The following is a 26056-nucleotide window of genomic DNA, read 5'->3' on the forward strand; positions in this document are numbered from 1 at the left end:
GCGGCCATTGTAAAAATATGCAAAACTGGGACGCAAGAGGGAAACTTCACCCTCACACGTTTACTTCGCATTAAAAAGTTTATCGTGGTTACGGTTTTGTAACCGTTTTCGAATTGCAATATATTTCGCGCAACTGCCCGGATTTTTCCGTGCCGTAATGCTTTATCGGGAATCGTTCTGTTTGTAAAGAGAGTTGTGGTGCGTTTCGGGCTCGTTGTGGCCAGAGAAAACATTGGCTTCACCCATTTAGTTGGCGTTTAAACCGGCATGCGGTTGCTGTGCTGGTCGCATCCCAATGAAATGAAGGGATCGTAAATACTCACCGTTCGCTTTGGAAACATTTATCAAGTAACAAAGAAAGGTTTTTCACCAACTAAGCTTAGTGCCGAAGACAGGGTAGGATGTCGCCTATTGGGCCTATATCCAGCAGTCGACTATAGGTAGAGATAGGTAATATAATCATTGACTGATGACGATAATGACAGGTAAGTCTGTAGAGTCTGCATTCACGTGATCATTTACCTTTTCAATTCGCAGAAGAACGTTCCTAATGAGAAAGTTCCGTTTTCTGCCACAACGCTACTGCATCGGGAATCGGTCGGTTTTTGCAAGACAAAGCGCATTGGCATGTATTGACTATGGACACTCGTTCTCTTATCGGACTGCAACAGACGAGCGGGCCGGCCACAAGCCGCTAAATACCCCACTTACGTGAGTGTCGCGCCGAGATTCCCTTTATGGGACCACGCAAATTGAATGCGACGTCGACAATAGTAAGCGTACCTTTATTTAGTGTGATTAAAATTTCATTCATTAATGCCGCACATTGAGCTATTATGAACATATCCTATTCAAAACGATTTTCAATTAAAAGTGCGGTTGGACGTTATCTATGAGGCACATGCATTTTGTATTAAGCTATACTAATGGAAACATTATACTTAGGTCGAGTTGCACTACCCAATTTTGACCATAACTATAACGATAACCGATAATTTTTGTATGGAGTTTGACAGATTTTTGACGTTTGTAACAGTCAAAGTAAGATGGTGCAACCCTGCCTTAGATTGTTGATGTTACCGTAAAATTGTGAATGCCGTCAGATTATTATCTAACCTACGGTTAGTTTACAATATCACACGTTATACTATAAACTGACGGAGTTCACAGTTTCAGTTTCAAATTCAAGGTGTAATAAAACAAAAGTTTAATTAGTAATTCAAATTATTTTATTAAAAATAGATCGTCAAAAATTAAAATCCATAGGGTCTTTGCTTGTTTCCATAAACGGCTATTTTCATTTGTGGTCTTTTCGCATAAAAATAGGCCTTTAACTGGTTTCGATTACATTTTGGTTTTATAAAACTTTTACAGACACCTTGCTATAGTATATTGTGGAACTTTTATTTTTTTACATTATTAACATGCGAAGTATAATTGAAAAACATAGTTTATTATGAACATTTGACATGTTTTAGTGAGTACTAAGTATCACTGTTTAGCGCATTGCGATCTGAAAGTTACATAAAACTTGTAAATGAGATAGACAACGAATTAATTGCAATGAAAATAGCATTAACTGTGGCTACAAATAAAATAAGCAAGGTATCTAGTCAAAGGTGGCTATGAATACAACCCGATCGAGTTAACTGCGCACCTGGCAGCCGTGACGTCACACCGACGCACACAGGTGAAATTTACGTTATTTGTGGCCAAAATTAAAAAAAGCAAAGTTACTCCGATTCTAAATTAGTGACCTAATATAGGAACAAGACATATGGAGCCATCTATAAATGATATTTAAAAAGTTTAACACTTTTTATCCAGATACCCACAACATTTGATTTAAACAGTTTTTCTTGTTGAGTAATTTATTATAATTTTAGCTCTTGTTTAACAACAACGTTTAACTTTTATTTAGTTAATATTTGGTAAAAAACATATGGATTCTATACTTCCAGGTTAGTTTATTATTTCTGTATTACTAAACAGTCTACATTACTTACTATGTTATAGATATATAGGTTTGAATAGAAGTCTATATTTTAACAGTTTATTTTTTTGAAACGGTGAAAAAGTTCATGATCAAGCGCGATCAACCCGTTTCTTTTACATATTTCGAAAGACCATATCTATGGCTTTCATATGACACCAAAATTAGCTGCGTCAAACTGCGTCACCTAAACAAAATATTGCAAAACTGTCAATTTTTATGAATTTTAAAAATACTCATAATATGTTTTCAGGCAGTTCCCGGAATAGCATTCCATTAGTATTCCGTATCCTTAAGATGTAATAAAACTTTTAAAAGAACCAAAAATAACTTCTGCATCGTAATTGTATTTTTTAAAATTTATCAAATTTTTAACAAATTATTAGTAAGACTAAATACATCAATGAAAACATTTGTTAGTTTTTCTTTTTAAATCACCTTTAAACTATTATTTTAGACAGACTATAGCAATATATAGGCATAAACACACTTAACGTAATTTTGGCCAACTTTTGAGGAAATTTCACCTGTGTGCGACGCTCTGGTACGGCTGAGGCGAACGCGGGGAGGTGTGCGGGTGGGTGCGAGGAAGAGTCGCATTCTAGAGAGGTGCGCAGATACCTCGATCGGGTTGTACAAACAATACAGAGTAACAAAACATTCAATCAAAGTATAAAAATGATTTTATGATCTTATTTACAAAAATGTTGGAAACAATTACGACTGTTGGTTATGAAATAGAGAAGATGGTATTCAATGATTAAATTATCTATTGCTTGGTTAATAAATTTACTAGGAAACTTTGTTACATTGTGTTTTATTTTCCATTTGCATTAACAATGCTGAAATTATTAATGTTTAATTATTTCTGCGGTATCAAATTACATTAAACCATATCTATGGGATAGTAATAGCTATAATTTAATGATTTAATGTATGGTCAGGTACCTAATTTACAGTATAAACGTGTAAGCCTTACATATTTTCCTTTTTACGACTATTTTGCGGATCTAAGTAACTCGCAGCACAGATAGTGGAACCCTTTTCAACTAAGAAACTAAGTAAAAGATAAACTATGAAATCAATAGGATTTTTTTCCTAAATTAATTCAAGTTATGATCGTATATTATGGTATTGTTTATCTACATACAGACCTAATACAGATGATATGCAATTATACATGTTTGTGCTATTTACTTTATATAACAAGTGGCTATACTTCAACTCATATCACATATCTTACGTAGATTACAATTTTATTTTAAGCTTTATTTTGAATTTCGTTTCACAACTCCAATGTTACTTCAGTATTTATAGTTTAAGAGCTATAAACAGCTTTGTATGGCACCGTAAATTAAATATAAATTCACTCTATCAATCTAAAAACTAAAATAAAATTATTTCAAAATCATATAAATATAAATCAGACATACCTAATACAAACTATAAACCCAAAAGTCCGTTGATGCTAGGCTAAATATTTTCATAATTATGTATTTACAATACCCACCTCGTATTAATAGGTATGTTACATCAAATTATTGCCAAGCGTTAATTTGTTTCAATTTATATAATACTTATTCTAATGATATTGATTAAGGTTACAAAATTCGTTTATTGATATTCAGACGGACATATCAATTGAATTTTATCAAATCCAATAATAATACTTTAAACATTTAATAAGAGTCAATAATTTAACATCTTACCAATCAATTCAGACCATTTAATGTAAGTTTAGCGATACTATTTACAATATTTACACTATACAAACGACTAGGTTAAGATTTACACTAATAAATAATATTAAATACGCGATAGGAGAAAATTAGGTTTAGGCCATCTCATCGAATAGGCCCAAAAAAGTCCATATCACTCACAAAAACCATCAAATACGCACTGAATAACTGTATCACCGCATTGTGAGGAAGAACTGCGATCTCTCTTTACGTATCACTACACTAAAGGAACTTCGGTCTATACGTCCGTTTGGCACAGGTCGCCGAAAACCGGCAAAGCGTGGTACTACCGCGTGACAGACTCCACCCGAAGGTGTGGCGCGGGGGGATGCGCAGGCGCCCCGGATGGCTGCGTCGAGCCGCCATGGCCGTGCCGGAATGACGTCAGCCTCGCCAGCGTCCTAGAGCTGTCGGTGTCGAAGTTAGGCCGCTCGTACTGATGCTGGGGTCTCTGTCGCTGCGGCTGCATCGCTTGCAACTCGTCATAACCACCATCTTCCCCGTAATTCTCGTCGTCCGATTCCTCTTCCCCAAACGCTCTATAAGTCGTCTCCGATTCGGAATTCTTTCTCGAATTGATCCCGTACGTCCTACCTATGAGCGACTGCGTAGCCTCATTCTTAGTTGCGTCCCCTTTTCTTTCGTCTAAGCTCTGGTTGTATCTCAACTGAGCCTTTTGAGATTTGTCTAAAGATGGTAAGTCGTAGAACTTGAGAACGTTTGGATGACCTTGGAAGTATTTCTCGCTGTACACATTCCTGTTGTAGTAGCCACCGTTGCTAGCCGGGTATAGTTCTTCATCAGGCGCATATCGATTGTCGAAAGAGTCTACATTTTTACCGGTTTGCGGAAACCAACCCTGCCAAAGATAACAAACATTAAACCCTAAACTCAGTAATTTAAGGTAAGGCAAAGGTAATTGGATTACAAAAACTTACTAAAGAACTGACGCATTGCCGAGTATTAGCTACTAATGTGACGGAGGCGTACGCGGCGGGCGAGTTGGCAGTCTTGCTTGTATTCCATTCATTCCCATTAACTCTCGAAGACGTAACTTCCGCGTACTCCGGCAATTGAGGCGTAACTTTGTCATATTCAGAATTAGCTTTCTCTTTGCTCTGCGTCGTTTGATTACCGGACATGCACAATCCCGGTTGATTCTCCATCCACAGCAGTGATTCAGTTTTTGTCACAGTGTTCTTATTGTAACAACTGCTTAGTGGATGTGACAACGACACGGCCGCTTTTATGTTCATCTGCGTGACTAAACTTGTCCCATTAGAATCTAAAACATATTCATTTCATATCATTTATCATCAGCATAATATGAAAATTCAAAATTGAAACAAGCTTAGGTATTGCAAAACTTTGTTTGCGTGAGACTAGTGCCTAAAATGGAATATCAGATTATTAAGGATTACTTGAGTCCTAGACAGCTTTAATTGAGTAAACACAATTAGAGATACAATCTACATCGCGTCTCATAATTTGCATCAATTCCATAAATCGAATGTAAATCATCTCGTTTGCCGAAGGCTTAAAAGATGTAAACGCAGAACAATACAAACAAAGCGAGGGAAATTGGCTTAAAGGTAACTGGGTGAGTCGACAAACGAATCGCCTCGAGAAAACAAAATAGAAAACATTTACATTTACTGGGTCTTTATTTCTCGGATTTGTATCATTCCTTTGTGCCTCGAACGTGAATGCAAAGTGAAAGAGATCCAGTGCGCTCACGAGAGGGCTCGTGCTACCTTTCAACTCGAAAGTAATCTAGCGCCCCTCCCGACGCATGGCAAAGCCTCCGTCAAACAAACACTCGCACCCTCCCACCCTACCACACCCAAGGAATGTTTTTAATTTTGAAATTCTGATGCTGATTCCTCGGAAAAAATTTAAGCGTTTAGGGATTAACTTAATAATTGTTTAAACTCAACACGTTATCTACAAACCCTTGGAAACCCTTTGTTAAATTGACATGCCGCTGAATTATCTCATGCATTCCTTTAAGCACCATGATAAACTCACCATAAATGTTGGGCAAAGCGGACTTTTTCGCAAATATATTGTTGCGCCGCACGTAAATTATGCCGCCAATCACAATTACTTTGAACAACACAATTGCTCCAATCAAAAAGTAAAACCATGTTTCCATCACGAAGTCCCCTGCCACTATAGAAACTTCCCCATTGTTGGGGTATCTGAAAACAAATAAAAAATTATCGTAGAACCTTATAAAACGGAGTAAGAAAGTAGTGAGGGATTGTTTGTTCCTTACCTCGATAATGGATCCAAGCCGACAGATCGAGAGTCAATGTTTAAGTAAACTTTTTGACTGAACGGGCCCAGACCGACGATAGTTTCAGCTGCTATTTGGACCGAGTAACTTACACCAGAAGTTAAATTAGTCATAATCAAACTTGTAGCTTGCTGTACAGTCGTATTGATAGCAATCATGGACTTGTTTGCAGGTATGTCCAGCCAGTTCACCACAACATTGTACCCCGTAATTATACCGTTTTGTAAATGCAATTCAGGAGGGGACCATTTCAAGTGAACAGTGGTCGTATTCAAAATGTACATTTCTATATTCATCGGCGGACCATCGGGCACTAGAATAAAACATGATTTATTAATTCACATGCGAACGAGGAATGGAACAGGTAAACAGTAATTTAAAATTCGTGCATATAATATTTACCGTCGTCCAAAGTTTGAGCCACCCTGGAATTGGAAGGCTTTCCCTCAAATCTCTTGTAAAAAGGTATAAGGAAAAACTCGTACTTTGTGTATTTTCTCAAAAATGTTATTTCATATCCGGAAACGTCGTTGGAATGTAAAATAGTTTTCATCTCGTACTCAACCGTCATGTTATCTAGCGGTCTATAGTATATGAACAGTCCTTCCAAATAGTAGAAATTCAGTATTTCCCACATGAGTTTTATTGTTTTAGAATCAATTGGCGTCGCTTCAATCAGTTCAACGATGTTATCAGTCAAAATATTGTTTCTGTATTCGGTATTATTAGAGAACACACCGGTTTCCCATAATGCGTTGTTATCTTCTCCGACGGCTACGGACTCCGAGATCGGGCTGGGGCCCGATAAACCATGCGAGTTTTCAGCTCTAACAATAAACATGTATGTGATTCCAGGTACAAGGGATTTAACAACATATTGTGTTACGTGTACCTTTCTCGCCACAACAACCCAACCCCTAGAGTTTCTTGGCGTATTGTTTCCGGTCAAGCTTTCTCTAGAAAAAACTTCAATTTGATAGCCTAGTATGGAAGAGGACCCGATTTTGTTGTTTTGATTCCAAGTCAAGGTGACAGTTGTGTCTGAAACGTTATGTATTTGAGGTTTGGTAGGCGGTCCAGGCAAGGCCGATATATCAGCTGCTCGAAAAAAGTGTATATTTGGATTTATAGGACTATCTACTAACAAAGTCCCGCTCCACACATATTTGCCGTGCGGAGACGAGGCGACACAGGTGTAAACGCCGCTGTCGTCTTTATCTAAATCCTTTAATATCAGGGTACCGTCATTAGACACATTCCTCCTATGATTTTGTATTAATGCTTCCCCTTCGAAATACCAGGCTATGATTGGTTCAGGTGTACCGATGGCCGTGCAGGGGAAAACTGCCATCGATTTTATAGGTAACGTTTGGTTAGAGGGACCGTTTGTTATGATTGGCGGCGGGCGGTCATCGTCTGACGTCACGCTTAGTTTCCCTCTGACAAACGAACTGCCAGCGAAGTTGACTGCCGAACAAACTATCGTGTTTCCAGTATCATTTTTGTTTGTATCGTTGATTGTGAGTGTTGTGACGCCATCGAGTACCGCTGACGCGTGATATTTGCCACTCGAAGTGCCGGGGAAAATGATTGTTCTATTTCCTTCCAAACTCCAGAACATAGTTGGGTCTGGTCTGCCCGACGATGTACATGTATAAGTCGCTGATAAACCACTCTCTACTGTGACTGAGATCGGTTGTAAGCTAATTGACGGAGGATCTAAAACAAAACATTATAACTGTGATTAATGAATTCATTTCTCACATAATCCTGTTACTTAAAATTGCGAGGCTTATGCCCGTTTTCACCATCAATCCTGAAAACAAAATTCCTGTTATGTGTTAGCATAGGGGTCACATAAAAATTAGGGATTGATGGTGAAAACGGGCATTACTTTCTTAAATCTCAATTACTCACCGTATACAGTTAAATAGCCGCTAGCACTGACAGCTCCAACAGAATTGTCAGCTTCGCACGTGTACTCGCCCTCATCAGCCAAGATCACGTTGTCTAATCTCAGGCTTCTGTCGTCTAGCACCTTGACGCGGCCGAGTGGCATGTTCCCGCCTCCGGCAGACCTCCTCCACAGCACGTCGGGGAGGGGGTCACCCCCCACTCGACACTGAAACGTCACGCTGCCTCCAGTCTGCGCCACCACGTCGTCCGGGCCCGTGATTAAATACGGCTTAACTGCGCAATGAGAAATGTCCCTCTAAATTACACAACAAAAGAGGCATCCCCGGCTTACATTTCAACGTCAAGTTGCCAGAATTACCAGCGCTTGCGGACATCAGATTAGAATTCAGCGTATGAAGGCATTCATGCGAATGGGAACTCACTGTGTATTTTGAGCGTTGCGATGGCAGATTCCCTGGTACCAGCCGCATTCCTGGCGATGCATTGGTAGCGGCCGGCGTCGGTTTGCCTCGCGTCTTGAATCACAAGGCTGCCGCCGTCTACCAGGTGCATTCTGGAGGATAATGCACGAAATTCAATGGCTAATCGGAATTGCACAAATCAATCTAATTAGTCAAACCAATATCCTAATTGAATATGTAATTTCATTTAGGCCAATTTGACTAACATAAACAAGTTTTAACGCGGTATTATTACCTATCCAATAATTAAATATTCCCATTTGTACATGAATTCTGCGCTTTATAATTTAACTTTAAACATTATTTTCTATTTAAATTACTAAGGAGCTTTTGTGTTAATAACAACGAAAGGAAAAAATAATGAAGAATTTCATTACTTCCAACAAAGTGCAATGCAACAAAGTCATTGAAATGTAGGGCGGAATAATTCAATAGGAAATTAACATTTAATAAGGGGCCCGGTGAATCAGAACTATTCAGATTTTTGCTTGATTGCTTTTTGAGCACTTCAAATAACCCCTCCCTCATATCTTTGATGTACCCTCCCCACTGTTAATTATTTTTATGCTTCACCATACGTAACGATGTGTGCCCTCAAGATGTAACTTGACGCTCATAAAAATTCATGGAAGCCAAAAGAAATAAATTGCCAATAAAACTTTTAAGCGAAATTCAATTTTGACACCCGCGTTTACTATTGTTGGTTTTGCAAACAAAATGGTTAAAGAAATGAAAGTTTCTTCTAACAAACTTTTCAATTCTTCTGTACATTTCATTATAGTAATTGCGCATAAAATATGAAAATAATCAGATTGTAAAGTTAAGAAGTCGTGTTCGATTCTAAAATGACCAGTCTCGCAGTAATAAATGGCTTTAGCAGTTAAATCAGTTAGATACTTTTCTTTTGTTTCCATTAAAATGACATGTCTTCATCGCTCTCTCTGAGTAAAAACCGTGTGTCATATAGGTACACAAATCCGTGCGTGTCTTGTGTCAAAGGGTACCCGAGCAGCAATTCACGAGCTATCGTATTCGCAGCTACCCACTCCTCTCACAAGAACACTCATCTGCTACCTACCCTCGAATTTACTTTAACAACCGTTCGTCGTAACTTGTATAATTATTGTGAAGATACAAGCGTTATCATACGGTACCACTTCCATAGATTTTGAATTTTGGTCGAAGGACAATATTTTTAAAAGTTAGTTTGTCTATGACTTTGAAAAATAGCGATATTTATGAAAAAGTTTATGCAATTAATCACTTTTACGTTGAGACAGAAAATGTGTCGTAGATGTCACACCACAGAAAAGATACGAGCACAAGTCTTTTCTAAAATTTTTATACCTAAGGGCCCTCGCCGCCCACGGCGACAGCATCGCTACAAAAAGTCGCCGTGGGCGAGGGCCCTAAGTGATGCTTATATTTTGTGTTACGAATGTTTTCATCAATATTATTATGCAAGAAAATGGTTATTATGCATACACTTACCTAGAGTCTCCATCAAAATGCAATGTTTGACCATTCTTCTTCCAATAAACCAATGGTTCCGGGGAGCCTCGTGGTGGCGAGCATTCTAGTATCACAGTCTCTCCTTGCGCTGTTTGCGTCGACACTGGCTCTAGTCTAAATTCTTCTCGAAGAACTAAAAATTAAATTTAACAATGACATTCCACTCTATAAAAATGCAGGATGAAGTTTAACTCAGCATCTACGTGTATACAGAGCAAAGACATTTTTTTGTACATTCTCATTCGTTAGAACTACGATTTCATTGTTTTCACAGTTTAGCTTCAGTCGTAGTGTTGTTCTTAGATAGGTATACTAAATATACAGTTGTTTACTATCTCTACTGTAGCTGCAGCAATCCATTACTTAAAACACAGTAAAAACTATTGGATGTTGAGTTACACAATAGATGCTGAAAGGAAAAAAATTACTTACCGGCAACATGCAGAGTTGCATTCCTGCTTCTTGCTGTGCCAAATGGGTTAGTGGCTTCGCACCAGTACACCCCAGCATCAGAATGGGCTCGCCCATGAGTAGCCCTCAAGAAGAATAAGCCACCAGCGGGCAGCAGGCTTCTATGAGTATCAGAGACCACCAGCACTCCGCCTTTGTACCACTTGATAGCAGGAGTGGGAGATCCTCCAGCTCGGCAGTTAAGTGTGGCAGGCTGATGTCTAGCTACAGTGACGTCTAAAGGCTGCTCTATGATGTACGGCGCTTCTCCACTACCATTGTAGTCATCGCTTATTCCACCCTCCACTGGACCTGTTGACAACACCGGTGTTTATTCCGTCTACCCTTTACGTATTGATTACCATGCAAACACTTGGGAGTTCTAGTGGGTATAGCAGTTAGCGTGCTATAGCGTCTAATGAAAGGCGACGCTCGGTCTCGCATGGTCCCACCCACTGCAATTTCCTGTACACGTTCAAGCTTTATTTTAAATTTACCTAACAAAAGACTTCGGAACGGTTTATTTTAATAATAGCTTGAGTATGTCATTTGCAGCTACTCTAAAGCGGCGCACAATAATAATGAGCCGTAAACACAGGCTTTCCGAATCCCGGGCCCCCCAAAGGATGCTGGTGGACCCCTGCACTATTTTACTGTGTTTACAGCGAAACGCGCAGATGTTAGTTTTTGACACTTGAATTGATGTATGTCTATTGTTAGGCCTCGCTATTATTATAGCGACGCAAAAATCGATCAGCGGAAAAAATTTGATTCGGTGTCCGATTTTTGGCGAAATGAACCTCCGGGCCCTTAGTTGGTTAGTTCAGAAACAAGGTCCTATTTCTAACAAAATCAATAGGGATTACTCTTTTGTGTAGAGTAATTGTGTTTATTTATTCACGTGTCCCAGTGATGTGAATGCGGTACGATACAAGGGCTAATCTATAATTGAATCTCCATTCGATTTGCTATCGTTCGATTTTTGTGTCCAAATCCCTGTTTTTATTTTTCCCCATATTTTATTTTACAAATTCTATTTTCGGTTTTTTCTAACTTAGGTTGGAGGATTAAAGAGGTGGAATTCTTTATTAAACTGAGCCCTGGTACCGATAAATAAGTACGTAATAATATTAATTATCTTTATGTTGATTAAAATACCTTTTGTATCATTATGGATGCAATAATTTTAGCTAGGTACTTTTTGACTTGATGTTTCAAAAAACTTCAGCTACATTGTTTATAAACTATAAATGTGAATTGAGCAGGTATAAATCAAACGTTTTATAAATCACAGAGACTACGATCCCAGGATAACCAGGATCAATGAATGAATTATATCGCAAAAGGAACGGAAAAAAATATTGATCGTGACAGTTATAAATTAGGTGTCATCCTCATAAAGAAATGCCATCACGGTCTTATATAGCACTTATACAACCAAAGGCGATATAACAGCACTTATATACAGCCAGAGGAGATATAAAAGTTAGATTTAGCAGATTGCGAGCGACATAAAATATTGTTTATGTTGATCGCGATACGTTACTTTATCGGGCATAAAACTAACTTTATTGCATAGTTGTGCGTCAATCGATTATTGGATATTACATTAGGATGTCCTGTCCTATAGTAAAATATGAAATGCAACGTAACAGTCTGTACTCATAATATTGAACTAGTGTATTTAAGAAATACTAGTCTTTCTAGTCTCAAAATATAGAGTTTGCACCCTGGTAACCAGAAAACGGATATTAACATACTAGCTTTTGCCCGCGGCTTCACCCGCGTGAAATTTAGTTTGTCACAGATCGTCATAAATTATAGCCTATATGTTATTCTGAGTTATAAACAATGATTCTGTAAAGTTTTATCAAAATCCGTTCAGAAGTTTTTGCGTGAAAGAGTAACAAACATCCAGACATCCATACAAACTTTCGCATTTATAATAATAAAGTAAGAAGTAAGATTAAACTAATGCAATTTTTGGAATACTTCTACATTTTACATGGGCAACACAACACTTAGCAACAGATATTGTATTCAAGTATGCAAATGTGTTTGTTTATTGTCATGTCAAACCCGTGACCTGGCGTAGTAGAGTCTAATCATAATCATGGAAGTCATAGAGCAGCTAATGAAGCTTATTCGAAGCGCAAGCCTTGCAACTCCGTCCGAGAGCGAACATTCATCTCTTTGTCGCCCGAAGGGAGTGATTTTCAACTCACTCGTGAGAGTCACGAGTAGTTATACTCTATTGTTCGAGAATCTTTGTCAAAAAAAAGTTTGCGAGGGTGCTGTCCCCTGCTAATTTATACTTCTGGCACATGTTGACACGCGCCGCAAGAAAAAAATAAATAAAAAATCGGTCATGGTGACACGAGTTTCGCATTTAACTTGATCGTAACGGCCACTGGATTCGAAGCCCGTTTGAACTCGTGTTTAGTTTTTGTCGGTTTGAAATTGATAGCTCTCAAGTCGGTTACGCTTGGGGAACATATGACTGCACTAGATTTGCACGAATTCAGTTTTATTGCCGTGTTAAGTGGTTCCCTTTGAGCTTCTTTAAAGCTTTGCCTCAATCCCAGATGTTGAATCTATGTCAAAATAACATCGGCTAAAATCTTTATTTTCAGTACTTCACCGGTTTTTTTTTACATTATACATAACATACAATGATTGTAATTTTTCATCTAAAACATTATTAGATAATATTTTCTCATAATATTCTAAACTGTCACCCTATGAAACTTGATATAAATCTAAATTGCGAATATCTAATTCTAATCGCAGTGATTGGCTCCCTAAGGAGGCAATCATGAGGTTCGGAATTTCGAACACGTGTTCAATTTTACAACCCTCTTTGCCGTTCGAGACTGATGGCGTTATTATACTGTCTAGTTGTAGAAACATTTTTGCCTAATTGGCCGTAGTCAACGGTCTCGCGAAATACAGAATCAATACGGCCAGACTTTAAGCAAAAAGCTCTAAGTACGTTTGCAATAAGACGCTTAACTGACTTACTTTTGGATGACAAACTCACACTTATATGTAAAAGTAACGCCTCGTTATAAATGAAGCTCACAAGCAAAGATATAAACATTCAAATGTCATGGCAAATGAAACAGCACTTAAAGTTTACGGTGCAAAAAACTTTCTGGCACATGTGTTCAGAATTAGCCGGCTCAGAAACGGACGGACGGATTAGTTTAATATGAATTTCGTGAGTTTACAGTGTTTGTCTTGTAAGACGCTCTGCTAATGCACGAAGGGACAAATTGTTGACACAGTGTCATCTTTCATAGGGTCCGACGTACCTGCAAGAAATGAGGGCAAAACTACGTATATCCATAAGGCTACTGCTACAGATCAACAAACCGTTGCGTTTGAAATTTGAACTTAGATTCGTTGTGATACAGTTTGAAGTTTATCTTTAGGAAAGGTAAAGTTTAGTTGGCATGTTGTAGCCATTTCTTTGGTGGAGTTTACGGAAACCGTCGGCGACGGTTGTGACGGTTCTTCTGTCGTTTGTTGTTGCGACTGGCGCGTGGGCAGATGGGAAAACAATCTTAGATGCAGCTCCGAGGTATGTTTATGCGCACGTCAAAGTGAAACTTTCATGTTTCTTAAATTAATGATACTATTCGGAAATGTGCTACAAAGAAAACACCCATACTTTATAACATTTCACGTTTCTATCGCTGTTAACAGATATTTTATCAAACGCCTTTTTTAAAGTTTCTTACATAAAATATACCCACAGTTAACTGAATGAACAAAAAAAAGATTAAGTTTGCAAACTGTATGCTATCTGATCGGAGATCCTTTGAGACCGCCTTCGAGAGCACAAAAACTTTTTGCCGATGCTCCTTTGCGATGAAACGGCTGATTAGGCTAGCGACATCTATATTTAGTGCTGACAATCACGATTACAATCTTCTTGTGCAAGCCTACTAATCATGTAGGTAGGTCCCGTTCTTATTTACTTTTTCGAGACTTCCGCTCTTTTGTCCAGAATTAAACGCATTATATTTCAAAGGCATAAACGTCCTTATCCAATGGGGGTCACACACGTCAATGTTCATAAAAGTCAGTTTTGTTTGAGCCAAGATCTGAGATAGGAGTCATTTTTCAAATCCTCACAATGACTTGGTACTCCGGCCTGTGATATGTGCCTATTGTTGCCCCGAGCGATTGACTCTGTTTATTTTTATTATTCGTTTTACTACATTTTACGCGGCATCCATCACGCATTAGACACAAAAGATAGGCGTCGTTTAACATTAGCTTAACTTCTTTACGCTTTGATAACCGCCTGGGGTGCCGCTTTTTTATCGACGCATCCCGGCCACAGCATAGAATAATTCAATCAGTGTGACGATGTTTGCTGGGGGACCGAGGATGTTCAAGGTTGGAATTTTTATAGTGTGATGTGTAAAGTTAATTGTGGAATATGCAAAGAACAGATGCGGGCCTGGATTTACGCATCTGTGTTTTGTTAACCTAATGAGTTCTGTCAATAAGTTACGCATTCACTTTATTATTTGTCCCCAGGGCGCAGTTAAACGTTGCTTTTACGCTACTTCAGTTTTTCGGAGTTAATTAATTTGAAACTAAAACTATCACACATCTATTAATGGTACTAACATGTAAACTAGAAACAAATGGCTCTAAATAGTAATCAACATTCTAGAAGCTCATATTTTATTTGGTTACTTTTCCACATTTCACAAGAAAACCCTAAAGTATAAAATTGTGTAATACCGCAATCTAAATCTGTAATTTTTATTACAAACGAAACATTTTATTTACCGTTCATTCGCAAGCAAATAGCTTATCAGCCAACCGAATTAATTCCTGCCGATTTTATTTCCGATGTCAATTAAGTTAGCGTTCCAAGAATGATACGGTTATTTCGTTCCTCGCCACAAATCTTAGATGGTACGGCAAGGCACTAAATATCAAATAGTGTGGGGAAACGCCACCCTGAGGGTGCATGGTAAGCTATTAGCGCTGTTTGAACTCTGGCGTAGGCACTTATTGTCACTTTTTATTGAAACGAGCGTGATTTCGTGCAAACATGTACGGAGATTGGCTTAGTAACGTAGTTTGTCGTAGAAATTGGTTGATGTGAGAGAGTATTAATGATTTAACCTTTCACTATCCTTTACTAATGAGATGTTTAAGATTATAACTTAAGTGACTATCACTTAAGTTATAATAAATTATTTGTGGACAAAGAAGTCTAAAAATGCCTACCTGTTTTTTATGGATACCATTGTTTGATTACTAAGACATGTAGAGTAGATAAGTACACTTAAAATGGAATGAATCCTCTTTTCTAACAAATATAAAAAAAATATTTCTTCACAACAAAGCCGGAATCAAACAGAAAGCCAAATCAATTTAAAAATAGGACAGTTATTTTGAACTTGACTTACCATGACATAAGCAGAAGAGCCCTAACAGTGACGTCACCACGGCAAAGGTATCCATCTCGCCGGGGCACTACCACATCTTAGCACACTTTGTGTAGGAGCCAAATTTTGACGGTGATTCGCATTGTGGTCCTCTGTCTTCTCTCATCTGTGGACAAAAAATTTAACATTAATCATAATATTTACTGCAGCCAACCCCGGGGCCTGTAGAGGTACTTATCTTGGAATAGGAACAAAAGCTATAAGAACTTATTGTTACCAGAAGACTAAAAAATACTGAATATCTATCCTTGAAAATAATTCATGAAGAACGCAAAAATGGACAAAATTGTGTTTTTTTTTTCAGCACAGTCATGAAAATGTCAAAATTGAATCAACTTTATCAAATTACTGCCCAATAATATCTAACAAACATAACATCCGTCCAATTGGACCCGGAACGGTCTCGTTAAACTTACTTATTCGTTCAAGGACCGGTGTAATTTAGTTTTCGTTTTACGTAAAATTTCATAAAACCCTTTTCCCTTATTCAATAATACATAACGACGTAACGAGGGCTTGGGACCCTTGAAATCACACCGTAAGGGACAAAAATGACATCCGAATAGCCGAGGCTGCTGCTAAATATTCTTGGAGAAATATATTTTGCTGCCAAATATAGCATTATCATTCTTGCCTTATAACGTAGTGCTTGCCAGTTTTTGTTTGCACATTGTATTTGCGCTAGCTACCTAGCCTTGTTTGGCAATATGCTTTAACATTAAAATTTTAATGTCTAAAATCTTTTTCATTTGAAATTACATATCAGCTGTAAATATTAAAGGAAACCAACTGGCTTGAAATAGTAGATTCTATAAAAAGACAGATTATTGAATTACCAAGAAATGCCACTGCACATTTCGTAACACCAGTTAACACGAATAAATTGTAAGAGCTTCAAATTAAATTGCCCAAATAAACAGCCACTGGACAGCGGCGCCTACGCATCTACTTCCCGGAGTTGCATTAATGTAAACAACTCCACAATATTTATTTGGATTATCAAAAAGACCGTAAACATCTGTCAATCCAAGATTTGGAACTCCTAACTCGTCCGTGTTATGACTTCAAAATTTGAAAATTTGTCGCCAAACGATTTTGAAACTTTTAGCCTCGGCAATAAAAATGTTTGTTATTGGAATGAATTTATGGAACCAGCTTTTAAAATGTGGGGGCGAAAGTAAAACATGATGTTTATGAAATCACAAGAAGAAAACACGTGTTGGACGGAAAGCCATAATTTTCATGCGGGAAATAAAATTTCAAACAAGAATGTTTTATTACATTTTGCTCTTTGCAAAATATATTTCCGTAACAGTCTCGTAATTAAGATAGACGGATGGCTTGAGGAGGATGTTCCAATTAGAACTGTCAAAACTCTATTGATCTAACATTGATATAACATAATTGAAAAGCGTATTGAGTACAGATTTTGATGTGGGTTCAATTTTGTGAGACGGAAAGATGATTGTTTCAAAGTCTGCGGGTGTATCGTTACATAATAACGTTATGTTTTATCTTATTGCTATAACTGTAAGGATTATTATCGGGTACTTTGTTGAGGTATTGACCGTATGATAGTTACCCTTGTTCAACGAGAAGATTGGCTTGTGATCGCAGGAGTGTGACCCTGATTTGGCTTGCTCTAAATTGTTTATTTCAAATGCTCTTGACATGAACTTCCGTGATACTCGAGTGGGTTACGATGATGGTGCTGCTTATGGGATTAGGAGGTCCTTCACCGAATTTGTTTAATAAATATTTATGGAAGGGTTGAGAGACATCGCTTATTAAATAAGGGCCAATAAACAATGTGAAAAGCAAAGTAACCAGCTTTCCTGATGATAATATTAACATTTATGATTTTGATGTAATATAAGTATACTACGGTAGCCGCAAAAGATAAGATATTCTTGCTTGACGATGTTATAAACATGAGCGGATTACGCGACACCCTATAAACCAAGGAAAACCGTAATGATAACGGATGTCACACTATTTTACGCCACAGAATGACGCAAAGGGATATTGTTAATATCATATAAACCTAATGATGTCGAAATGGATAAACAGTCCCAGCTTCACGGCGTCCATTTTCAGTTTAATCTGCATTATTAGCTGCTATTATGGTGGATAATGTTAATGAGCACCGATGCAAAACGGAAATCGTTTCCGAAATCGGATGAATTATTGAATTCATGAAATTAGAATTTATCGACATTGATTTCGGCTGCGGTTTCGAACGACCTTAGATAACCTTTCGGCTGATAGAATACATCCCAATTTTTACGGCTCTATAAACAAGAACAAAGTTCATAAACTAACCTACCCAACATTAAAAGAGTTCTCACGATAAGCACATGCGTCTAACAAACGGTTAACCAAAACAAACGTGGCCAAGGTTAAGTTTATAATTTATTACCACTTAAGCGACGACAGGGTAGTAGTTACTCGAAAACTGTATCGCCTTTCATAAACAATGGACTTTTTCGTTGCAAGAGACATTGCACAGGAGCTATAAATGTATGCGCATACAGCGCAAAGCGAAACCTAATTGAACTGGACGACAAAAGTGGAGCACAGTTTTTTCATCGCACCCAAATTTCAATAACGTTTACATACATTTGAAAGTGTGATTGTGCGTTCTTATGAACGCATACACTTAGGCTACGTTGCACCACGAAACTTTGACCGAAATTATAACGATAACCGGGGATTCTGTATGAAGTTTGACAGATTTTTGACGTTTGTTACAGTCAAAGTTAAATGGTGCAACCGAGCCTTAATGACGGAATAAAGCTTAGCTTTCACTATCACATTTTAAATACTTAACGCCTTGTGACAACACAGGCCTCGTTAGTAATGTAACACTCGAGTTCATAATGCGACTGTTGACTTTTTACTTTCAAGGCGCGTTTAAAAGATAACTTTAGCAAACGCACTAAGCGCGTCGCTTCATCGTGTTTATTTTTCACATACGGCTGCGTCAACAAATTTTATTAACGTTTGAAGATAGTCCACACAACTGGTTAATTCTATTGCTATTCCTAACATGTTATTAGTAGTTATTAGGTGTTTGGTAGAGCCAGTTCTTGGAATGAGTGTATTCTGTGCTGATTTTTCTGAGGTGCTATATTTACTGTTAGTATGTTTTCTAAATAAACAAGATGTGGTGATTATGACAAACATATGAAGAACCTTACAATGTTACAGGAAAGTCCCACGAACCAACTGCCTTCGACGGGATCACACGCGGCGGCTTCTAAGCCGTGGGTGCTATTACAAAAATAAATGAAAACATGGCTTTTGAATAATGTTTGTTATGACTGAGCCACTATATTTGTAAATACGCTCCCGAGAAGAGTGTCGACAACTCTAGACCCACACAAAGAGCGATTGATCGTTCGGGTCTCGTAAAATATGAAGGCGCTCCACTTACAGAATTGATTAATTATGAGTTAGCCGAAGTGCGACTCCAATTTGAGTTAGCTCGCATGATTATTTGTCAACGGCAGTCGAGTTTTTAATTGCGGGTTTCATTAATCGTTCGTCAACATTGATTTACGGTGGCGATGGCGGCGGGCTCGTTACATGTCCGAACGCGATTGACATGAGGATTACTGCGATCGTCTTTTTTCCGTCTGTGCGTGTATTCCGGAATTGCACAAGTTTTTAGGAAAGTTCCCGACAAAGCGTCGCTCGTCGCTCACAATGGTATATTTTTGTTCGTGCGGTCTCGACTGACAGTTCGCGTGATGTATTGGGCCCGGGTAGAGGATTATTTTTACCCATTTCGCTAAGTTTGCATGCATCTATTGTCCGCAGCGGAAGCGGCATCACAAAGCGACCGAGAGATTACGTATTGTTCACTGAGTTTTGGGGCTTGTGAATGATCTGATTTGAAATATAATATTTTGAGCTGTTCATAAGCTTGTCTTTTGTTTTGCAATTAAGGAAGAAAGTTATGGGATAGCCTACATTGTTTTCCTTTAATGTGCATTTAAAAATATTAAATTGTCTCTAACTTAACTGCGCATCGATTAGTATGCCTAAGTTACGTCACAAAGTATTTTTGTTTTCAATTTGAAGGTACAACATCTTCTAGCGCAAGAATTAATATCCGATTGAACTGGGGAAAAAAGTGAGATAACTCAGTTCTCGGTACCCATTTTCTTATTATCACTTGTGTAAACTACTAAGATAGTGTCATATAAAAAGACAAGCCGAAAAAAGACACAAAGCCGGTATCCGCATTAACACCCCCGATTTATCGTCACAATAAAGACGGTTCGCACGGAATGGATTGTTGAAATAAAAATGAACTGTCGAGGTGTGTCGCACCTGGGCCGGTGTTGTGATATTTAGAGCCTCTACAATGCCATTATTACTTTTACAACAACCTATGGGACTGTTACACATGATTGCGCTAAGACCTTTTGATTTGACACAACTAAAATTATTTGGCGTTCGTAAAATCGATTTTATTGTATCCAAGCCTTATTTTTTCAGATCATCAAGCTGCATCGTTAGCTCTATTAACAATTTTGGTTCATAACGATAGGGATGTGATGGATATTGGATATCTTACCCCGTAAATGTTGATGTGATATTCAAGTGCTTCCAAATTAAGTTTGTATTATGTTAAACAATAAATAGAACAAACATTTATCAAAGTCCTCTTATTCTAAGCAAACGATTTTTCCAATACTTCCAATGCAGACCAGGCTCACACTCATAAATAATGCATACCAACTTTGAAGTTTCAAAATGGAGTTGTCAAAACGATCAAAAGAACCAAGTTTTGGAAGCGGCCGCCGCCCAAAGTTTGGCGCCTCGGTGTGACCAACATAAAATATATTTACGAACCAATTAACAGGTCTGGACTGTTGGCGTATCTTACGGTCCTGATATTCGTATTTTATGTGGGTGGTGCTGACTGTAATATGTATTTACTGTCCGAAATGTTTACTCAAAATGTCATATTCTTTCAGCTAAGCTGCTATCATTTACATAATTATTTACTCTGCAGCTATTAAACATCGAAATTTTATTTTATTGCAATAAATTAAATTTTCCAAAAAATAAAGTGCAGTCAGGTTTTGACTAAAAGCACTCGAACTCGTAAAATCTCTTTGGTATTTACTTGTTGATTCATAACAACTAGCTTTTTTATTATAATTATTATCTTAGATTGTACAAATTAATTAGTGATGTAATACTATTAGATCATATCACAACAAAACGTTATAGTAAGCTTATTCATATTAATTAAATGACACATCCATAATGACTATTCTTCCTCCTTATCAGACATGAAATAGTTTAAAGTTATTCCAAAGATATCGTACAAACCAATTTACTGTTCGCATTCAAAGTTAGTTGATTCACGCCTTACAAATGGCTTCAGGACAATAGAACTTTGTTACGGAGATAAACTTAGGGCAATGTTTACCGAGTTCTCGATAACCTCTGCCACGATCATCGGTAAAATATTGTGTTGAGTTCTCGATTTTCTTTTTCTGGAGAAGATTGATCAGGCTTTTTATTGACATAATAATATTTGTAATCAATTGTTTTTTATTCAATTGAAGATCGTTGAATATAATTTAAATTAGAAAAGACCACCCACAACCATGTAACTTGGACTTAACAAAAAAAAAAGGTTTTTTAAAAAGCTTTTATGTTATGCTATAAAAAGAATAAAATATGATTTGATTTCATCTGTACTCAAATTTTATGTGACTAAGTACTATACTACTTGCAAAAGCATTCTTAACTCCACGCCTACTTTGCGAGATTTGTTTTGTATTACGCCTAATACTCCTGCCTAATAAACTACCTACTTCATTGCAAGTAATTTCTACTCTTATTTAGTCAACCAAGCGCCCGTTGACAAAGTACGGATTGTCCAAAATTGTTCGGCGAATTCCCTCGGCCAATCAACCCGAATAATTTCGCGGCCCGTTGTGGGCGAAGTGTCAGATTTTACACGTCATTAGACAGCCCTTTAACTTCCCGATTGGCTCGTCAAAAATTCACAAATATTTTTGCTTTCGTGCGAAACCAATCATCAATGATTAACATAATTTCATTGCTAATTTAAACGAAAATTGGCTTGAATTGAAAATTACTTGAAGATTACGAAACGATCCATGAACATCAGAATTCAAAATCCATTCCAATCAAATAAAAGAAGATGGTGACTAAGGTTGTTTTATTAATCACGACGGCATTAATACATCGACGTTAATCCAATAGAGATCCCGTGAAAGGCACGAGATAAGTTGGCGCGTATCTAATGTCCTTTCCGCGAAAGTCTTTGATGTGGGTTTTCTCAAGTCGCCGGCTGATTCATCGCGGGCTATTTTCAGCGGGCGTAGTCTGCTCCTGCGACGAACGGCCGTAACGAAAGCGCGGTTACATTTGTTTTGCCCACGTACCCGTTAGAAATACCACAGCGATTAAGCAGCCATCGGTATTGCACAATGTTTGACCACATGTTTCAAGCATCGCACCACGCGCGCTATCAAAATATTGACCCTCTTATCCGCATCGAGGTTGCATTGTGGCCCTTTGAAACTCGCAAGTGTGCGCATCTTTTTATTTGGTTACCACATTAGCTAGCACTTAATGTGCGGGCGAATGCCATCAAAGAAAATATTTAGACAAGTGCCGTCGAAAACCCAAAGTTAAGAATTTCGCCTTATCAACCCACATTATAACCAATTACAACGAGCTACCTTTAGGCTTTTTTGCCCCGGCCAAATCGGCTCGTTATAGTCATTTATTTAGGGCCATTTTTTGTTCACGGGACGCGTTCGGACGTAAAGGGTGGCCACGTTAACAATTAAGGAGCCGTTAGAGTTAAAAAATGTCACCCTTTGAAAGCTCTTTGCGGGTGCAATGTCCAAAAAAGTGGACACTTTTTTATCACCTGGTTTGGAAGTCACAAAATGTTTATCGCCACTCGACGGCATGTTGATTTATGCTTCCACCCTGTCGAGGAGTGGGACCGACCGAAATGAATTAGATTATTTAATTGGTCATTTATTTTCGAAGATAACGCCAGGGAGCTGAGTGTTTTTGGGTCAGCGAAGTGCCACTCCGACCAAAAACAAATTTGATTTTATAATCCCTGAAATTGACTGAATATTTTCGGAGGGAATAACGGCGCCGATTATATTGTTGCGCGGTGAAATAAATTTAGGCATCAGCTGTTGATCTAACTTGAGATTTATTACACATAATTGCTATGAGGAGCTCGGTATCTCATGTATTATGGATTACCTTCGAGAAATATGGTGTATTTTAAGACAAAAGGTATAAAAGTCGGCTCAAAAGTGGCTAATGACCGGCTTACACCTTCTTCGAGCCCACCCGTGACGTAAAAATTAAAGGCTTATCTCAAATTATGGTTAATTGAAGGGTCTAAGAGTACAGATTGAATTTCGAGCCGGCTGATTGATAGCTAGGTTAGTGCAGTGTTTTTGATAATAGGTTATGTGAAAATTTCGATATTTATTAAACTGGTTTTTAGGCCGTTAGGCCAGCAAATACAAAAGGAGTAAGTACTCTCACTTGAGGAAAACTGAAAAAGAGTGGTGCATTGAAGAAGAACTTAATACAATATTTTGTTACAACGATCATCTGTAGATGATCATCAAGAGATGTTTCTAGCAGCGACTATAAGTTAAATATCAAGTGATTAAACTGTAAAATGATGATAAAAAGATATAAATAGTGGTAGTCAACAGCGACTACAGCCATTTGAAAAGCTACATTCCAACCAAATCTATACAATTTCAAACCCACAGCATCGATTGACCAACGCTTTATGAATTCGGCGTAGAGATTCCGTTCAGTTATTTATGGTGACCCGGAATCGACGCCATGATATTTATGACCACAACTAATTACAAAACATTTGCATTTTAGTGTTTGTTTTACGGAACGCGATATTCGGTTTGCCTTCGGGGATTGTTGTGTAAACTTTCCGATGAACCAAATTACTTCGTGTCGTACGCCAATGACCACGAGTTTATTTATTTTGGACGGAATTCATTTACAATTTTATTTGTCATACAGTCGCTCACCAAATAAAGTCATAAAACGTTGTTAAATAAAACTGTGGCTTCAAAAATACTGTAGAGTAACTTCCAAAAACTTTTCAATAAGAACCACTGTATTGAAATGGAAAGAACTAACCCAAACAAGACTAGATATAAAATAACATTTCTAAAATTTACCAGACACTGCAAACCGATAAAAAAGAACAACACACTCGCAACCGAGTGCTGTAAAAACGAATAGAGCGAAAAAAGTCGACGCGAACCTAACATGAAAGCCAGAAAACGAAAATAGTCGACCATAACCATCTAATAAAGAGGTCGTTGATGCAACCTACCACAACGGGAATGAAATGTTAATCCAATTTGACAAGTGTTTCTTTGAAGCTACACTCAATAAACAAGAAACAGGCGATAAAGAAGAAGATGAAAATAGTGTTGTTTGTCCAAGTTTACGTCTTGAAGCAGAAAATTAAACACAAACAGGTCTCCGCAATATTGCGCATGCAATTGCAAGCGCAGGTGAAATTTTACGAGAACACGTGCCATATTTATGTTTCTGTCTGCTGCAAAGCTTCATAATGTTCAGAAAGTAATTGTTAACTTTAAAATACATTTTTTACTTTTGAGTGGTTATCATAACCGCAGTTTTTCCTCTCTTATAGACTCATTAAAACGCATTTTATTTTTGCAAGTAGGCTTTTAAAAAGCACTTTTAAATATCTAGTGCTCATCAACTTTATAATTTTAAATATTCTTGAATAGCGGCGGAACAGATCAGACAGATAACAGTGTACAAAAAATGATATTTATTTCCCATAGTTCGGTGTAAACTGTAAACATTGGAAATAATAGTCCCAAATTTTGTGAATACACAAAACTGTTACATTTAACACAGGAACCCAAATCACAATGGGGTATTGTTCTAAAAACTGCACAATGGGTTCCTTCAATCCTCTGGTAATACGCACTAAGCCCTCTAAATTATGAGACGTCTGAGTGCCGATGAGAGACCCTTTCAGACTGTATTGTTCTAATTGGCTAAACAAAAACTTCTCAAGGCACTCGAGAAGTTTACAAACTATTAATAAAGACTTGCCCCTTGAAATAGAAGTATTGCAATTGTTATGATTTATTGGAAGTGCTTTCACATCAAGTTCATTTTATAACTTTATTAGATTATTTATTGCCTTTTTCTTTACTAGTTCGAGTTCAAAGCTTTCATTTTAGTTTCAAGTAATTACAAAGAAATATTGATAATGGTAATAGTTGCTTTATGATGGGAATCAAATTGAGTGACCAAAATGTATCTTAAGATGACAATGTCAAAATCTTCAAAATCGATTTACTTTTGTTAGCGATCCGACATGAAGATAAACAGATTTCATAAATTGATAAGCTTAAGAGGAATAAACGCAATGAAACGACAATATGTCTCCATTAAGGCGTTAACGACGCAAGGGGCCTCGAAGAAAAGCAATGGTTATAGATCTGAGTACGAAAGCTCGCAGAGTTTTGTTGTACAAAATTTTGGTGATCCTTATTGCTGATGAATAAAGTTGGTTTTCGTATAAGGTCTCATGAATGGTGTCTTGAGCTGATTTTGTGTTCTGTGACTAAATGGCATCGAGAAAAGTCTGGCCAACGTCAATGGTGCAAATAGTGACGGCCATCGGATGTGGGAGGAACGAGACAGTTAATTCTAATTATGGCCGTATTGTGAGGCGAAATTTTATTGCTATCTCATTGGCACTCATTACGACGACCGCTGTAATTGTGCCCATTGTTGCTGTCCCGTTTTTCTGAGCCGTGTGAATCTGGAACGAGGGGACGTAATTTGCGTGAAGTCGCCAGTGGTGGAACTATGACACGAGGGGAGAAAAATAAATTATTTAGTTAGAACTAGAATGGTAGCGCGTGCATTGCTTTCCGGGAATCTAGGTTGAAGCGTGGGGAGTTTGCAAGAGAAATATTATGTTTTTGAAATTATAATGTATGGCCAGGAATATAAAGTGCAGAACTTCATCCTTTTATTTAATGTACTATATCGGGAGACACTTTCAAATGATACTTTAAAGAATTCTATTCAAAAAGGCAACAAAACAAAGCACAGCAAGAGCTCTAAATTCAAGCAAAACAAAATCC

At 37.7% G+C, this 26056-nt stretch overlaps 1 protein-coding gene across 2 annotated transcripts in view; it reads right to left on the reverse strand.

The window, feature by feature from the left end:
- Positions 1-2572: 2572 nt before the first annotated feature.
- Positions 2573-26056, reverse strand: part of LOC135073336 (roundabout homolog 1-like) — a 45727-nt gene continuing 22243 nt past the window's right edge. For both annotated transcript variants that reach the window (XM_063967486.1, XM_063967485.1), the window contains exons 2-11: positions 15810-15954; positions 10354-10683; positions 9901-10054; positions 8371-8501; positions 7949-8221; positions 6434-7750; positions 6011-6344; positions 5761-5933; positions 4671-5017; positions 2573-4591 (exon numbers count right to left, since the gene is read on the reverse strand). In XM_063967486.1, the coding sequence (XP_063823556.1) occupies positions 4019-4591; positions 4671-5017; positions 5761-5933; positions 6011-6344; positions 6434-7750; positions 7949-8221; positions 8371-8501; positions 9901-10054; positions 10354-10683; positions 15810-15864 (3687 nt within the window). In that variant the 5' untranslated portion in view covers positions 15865-15954 and the 3' untranslated portion in view covers positions 2573-4018. The remainder of the gene's footprint in view (positions 4592-4670; positions 5018-5760; positions 5934-6010; positions 6345-6433; positions 7751-7948; positions 8222-8370; positions 8502-9900; positions 10055-10353; positions 10684-15809; positions 15955-26056) is intronic.

The sequence above is a fragment of the Ostrinia nubilalis genome, chromosome 7 (genome assembly GCF_963855985.1).
Source record: "Ostrinia nubilalis chromosome 7, ilOstNubi1.1, whole genome shotgun sequence".
Lineage (NCBI taxonomy): Eukaryota > Metazoa > Arthropoda > Insecta > Lepidoptera > Crambidae > Ostrinia > Ostrinia nubilalis.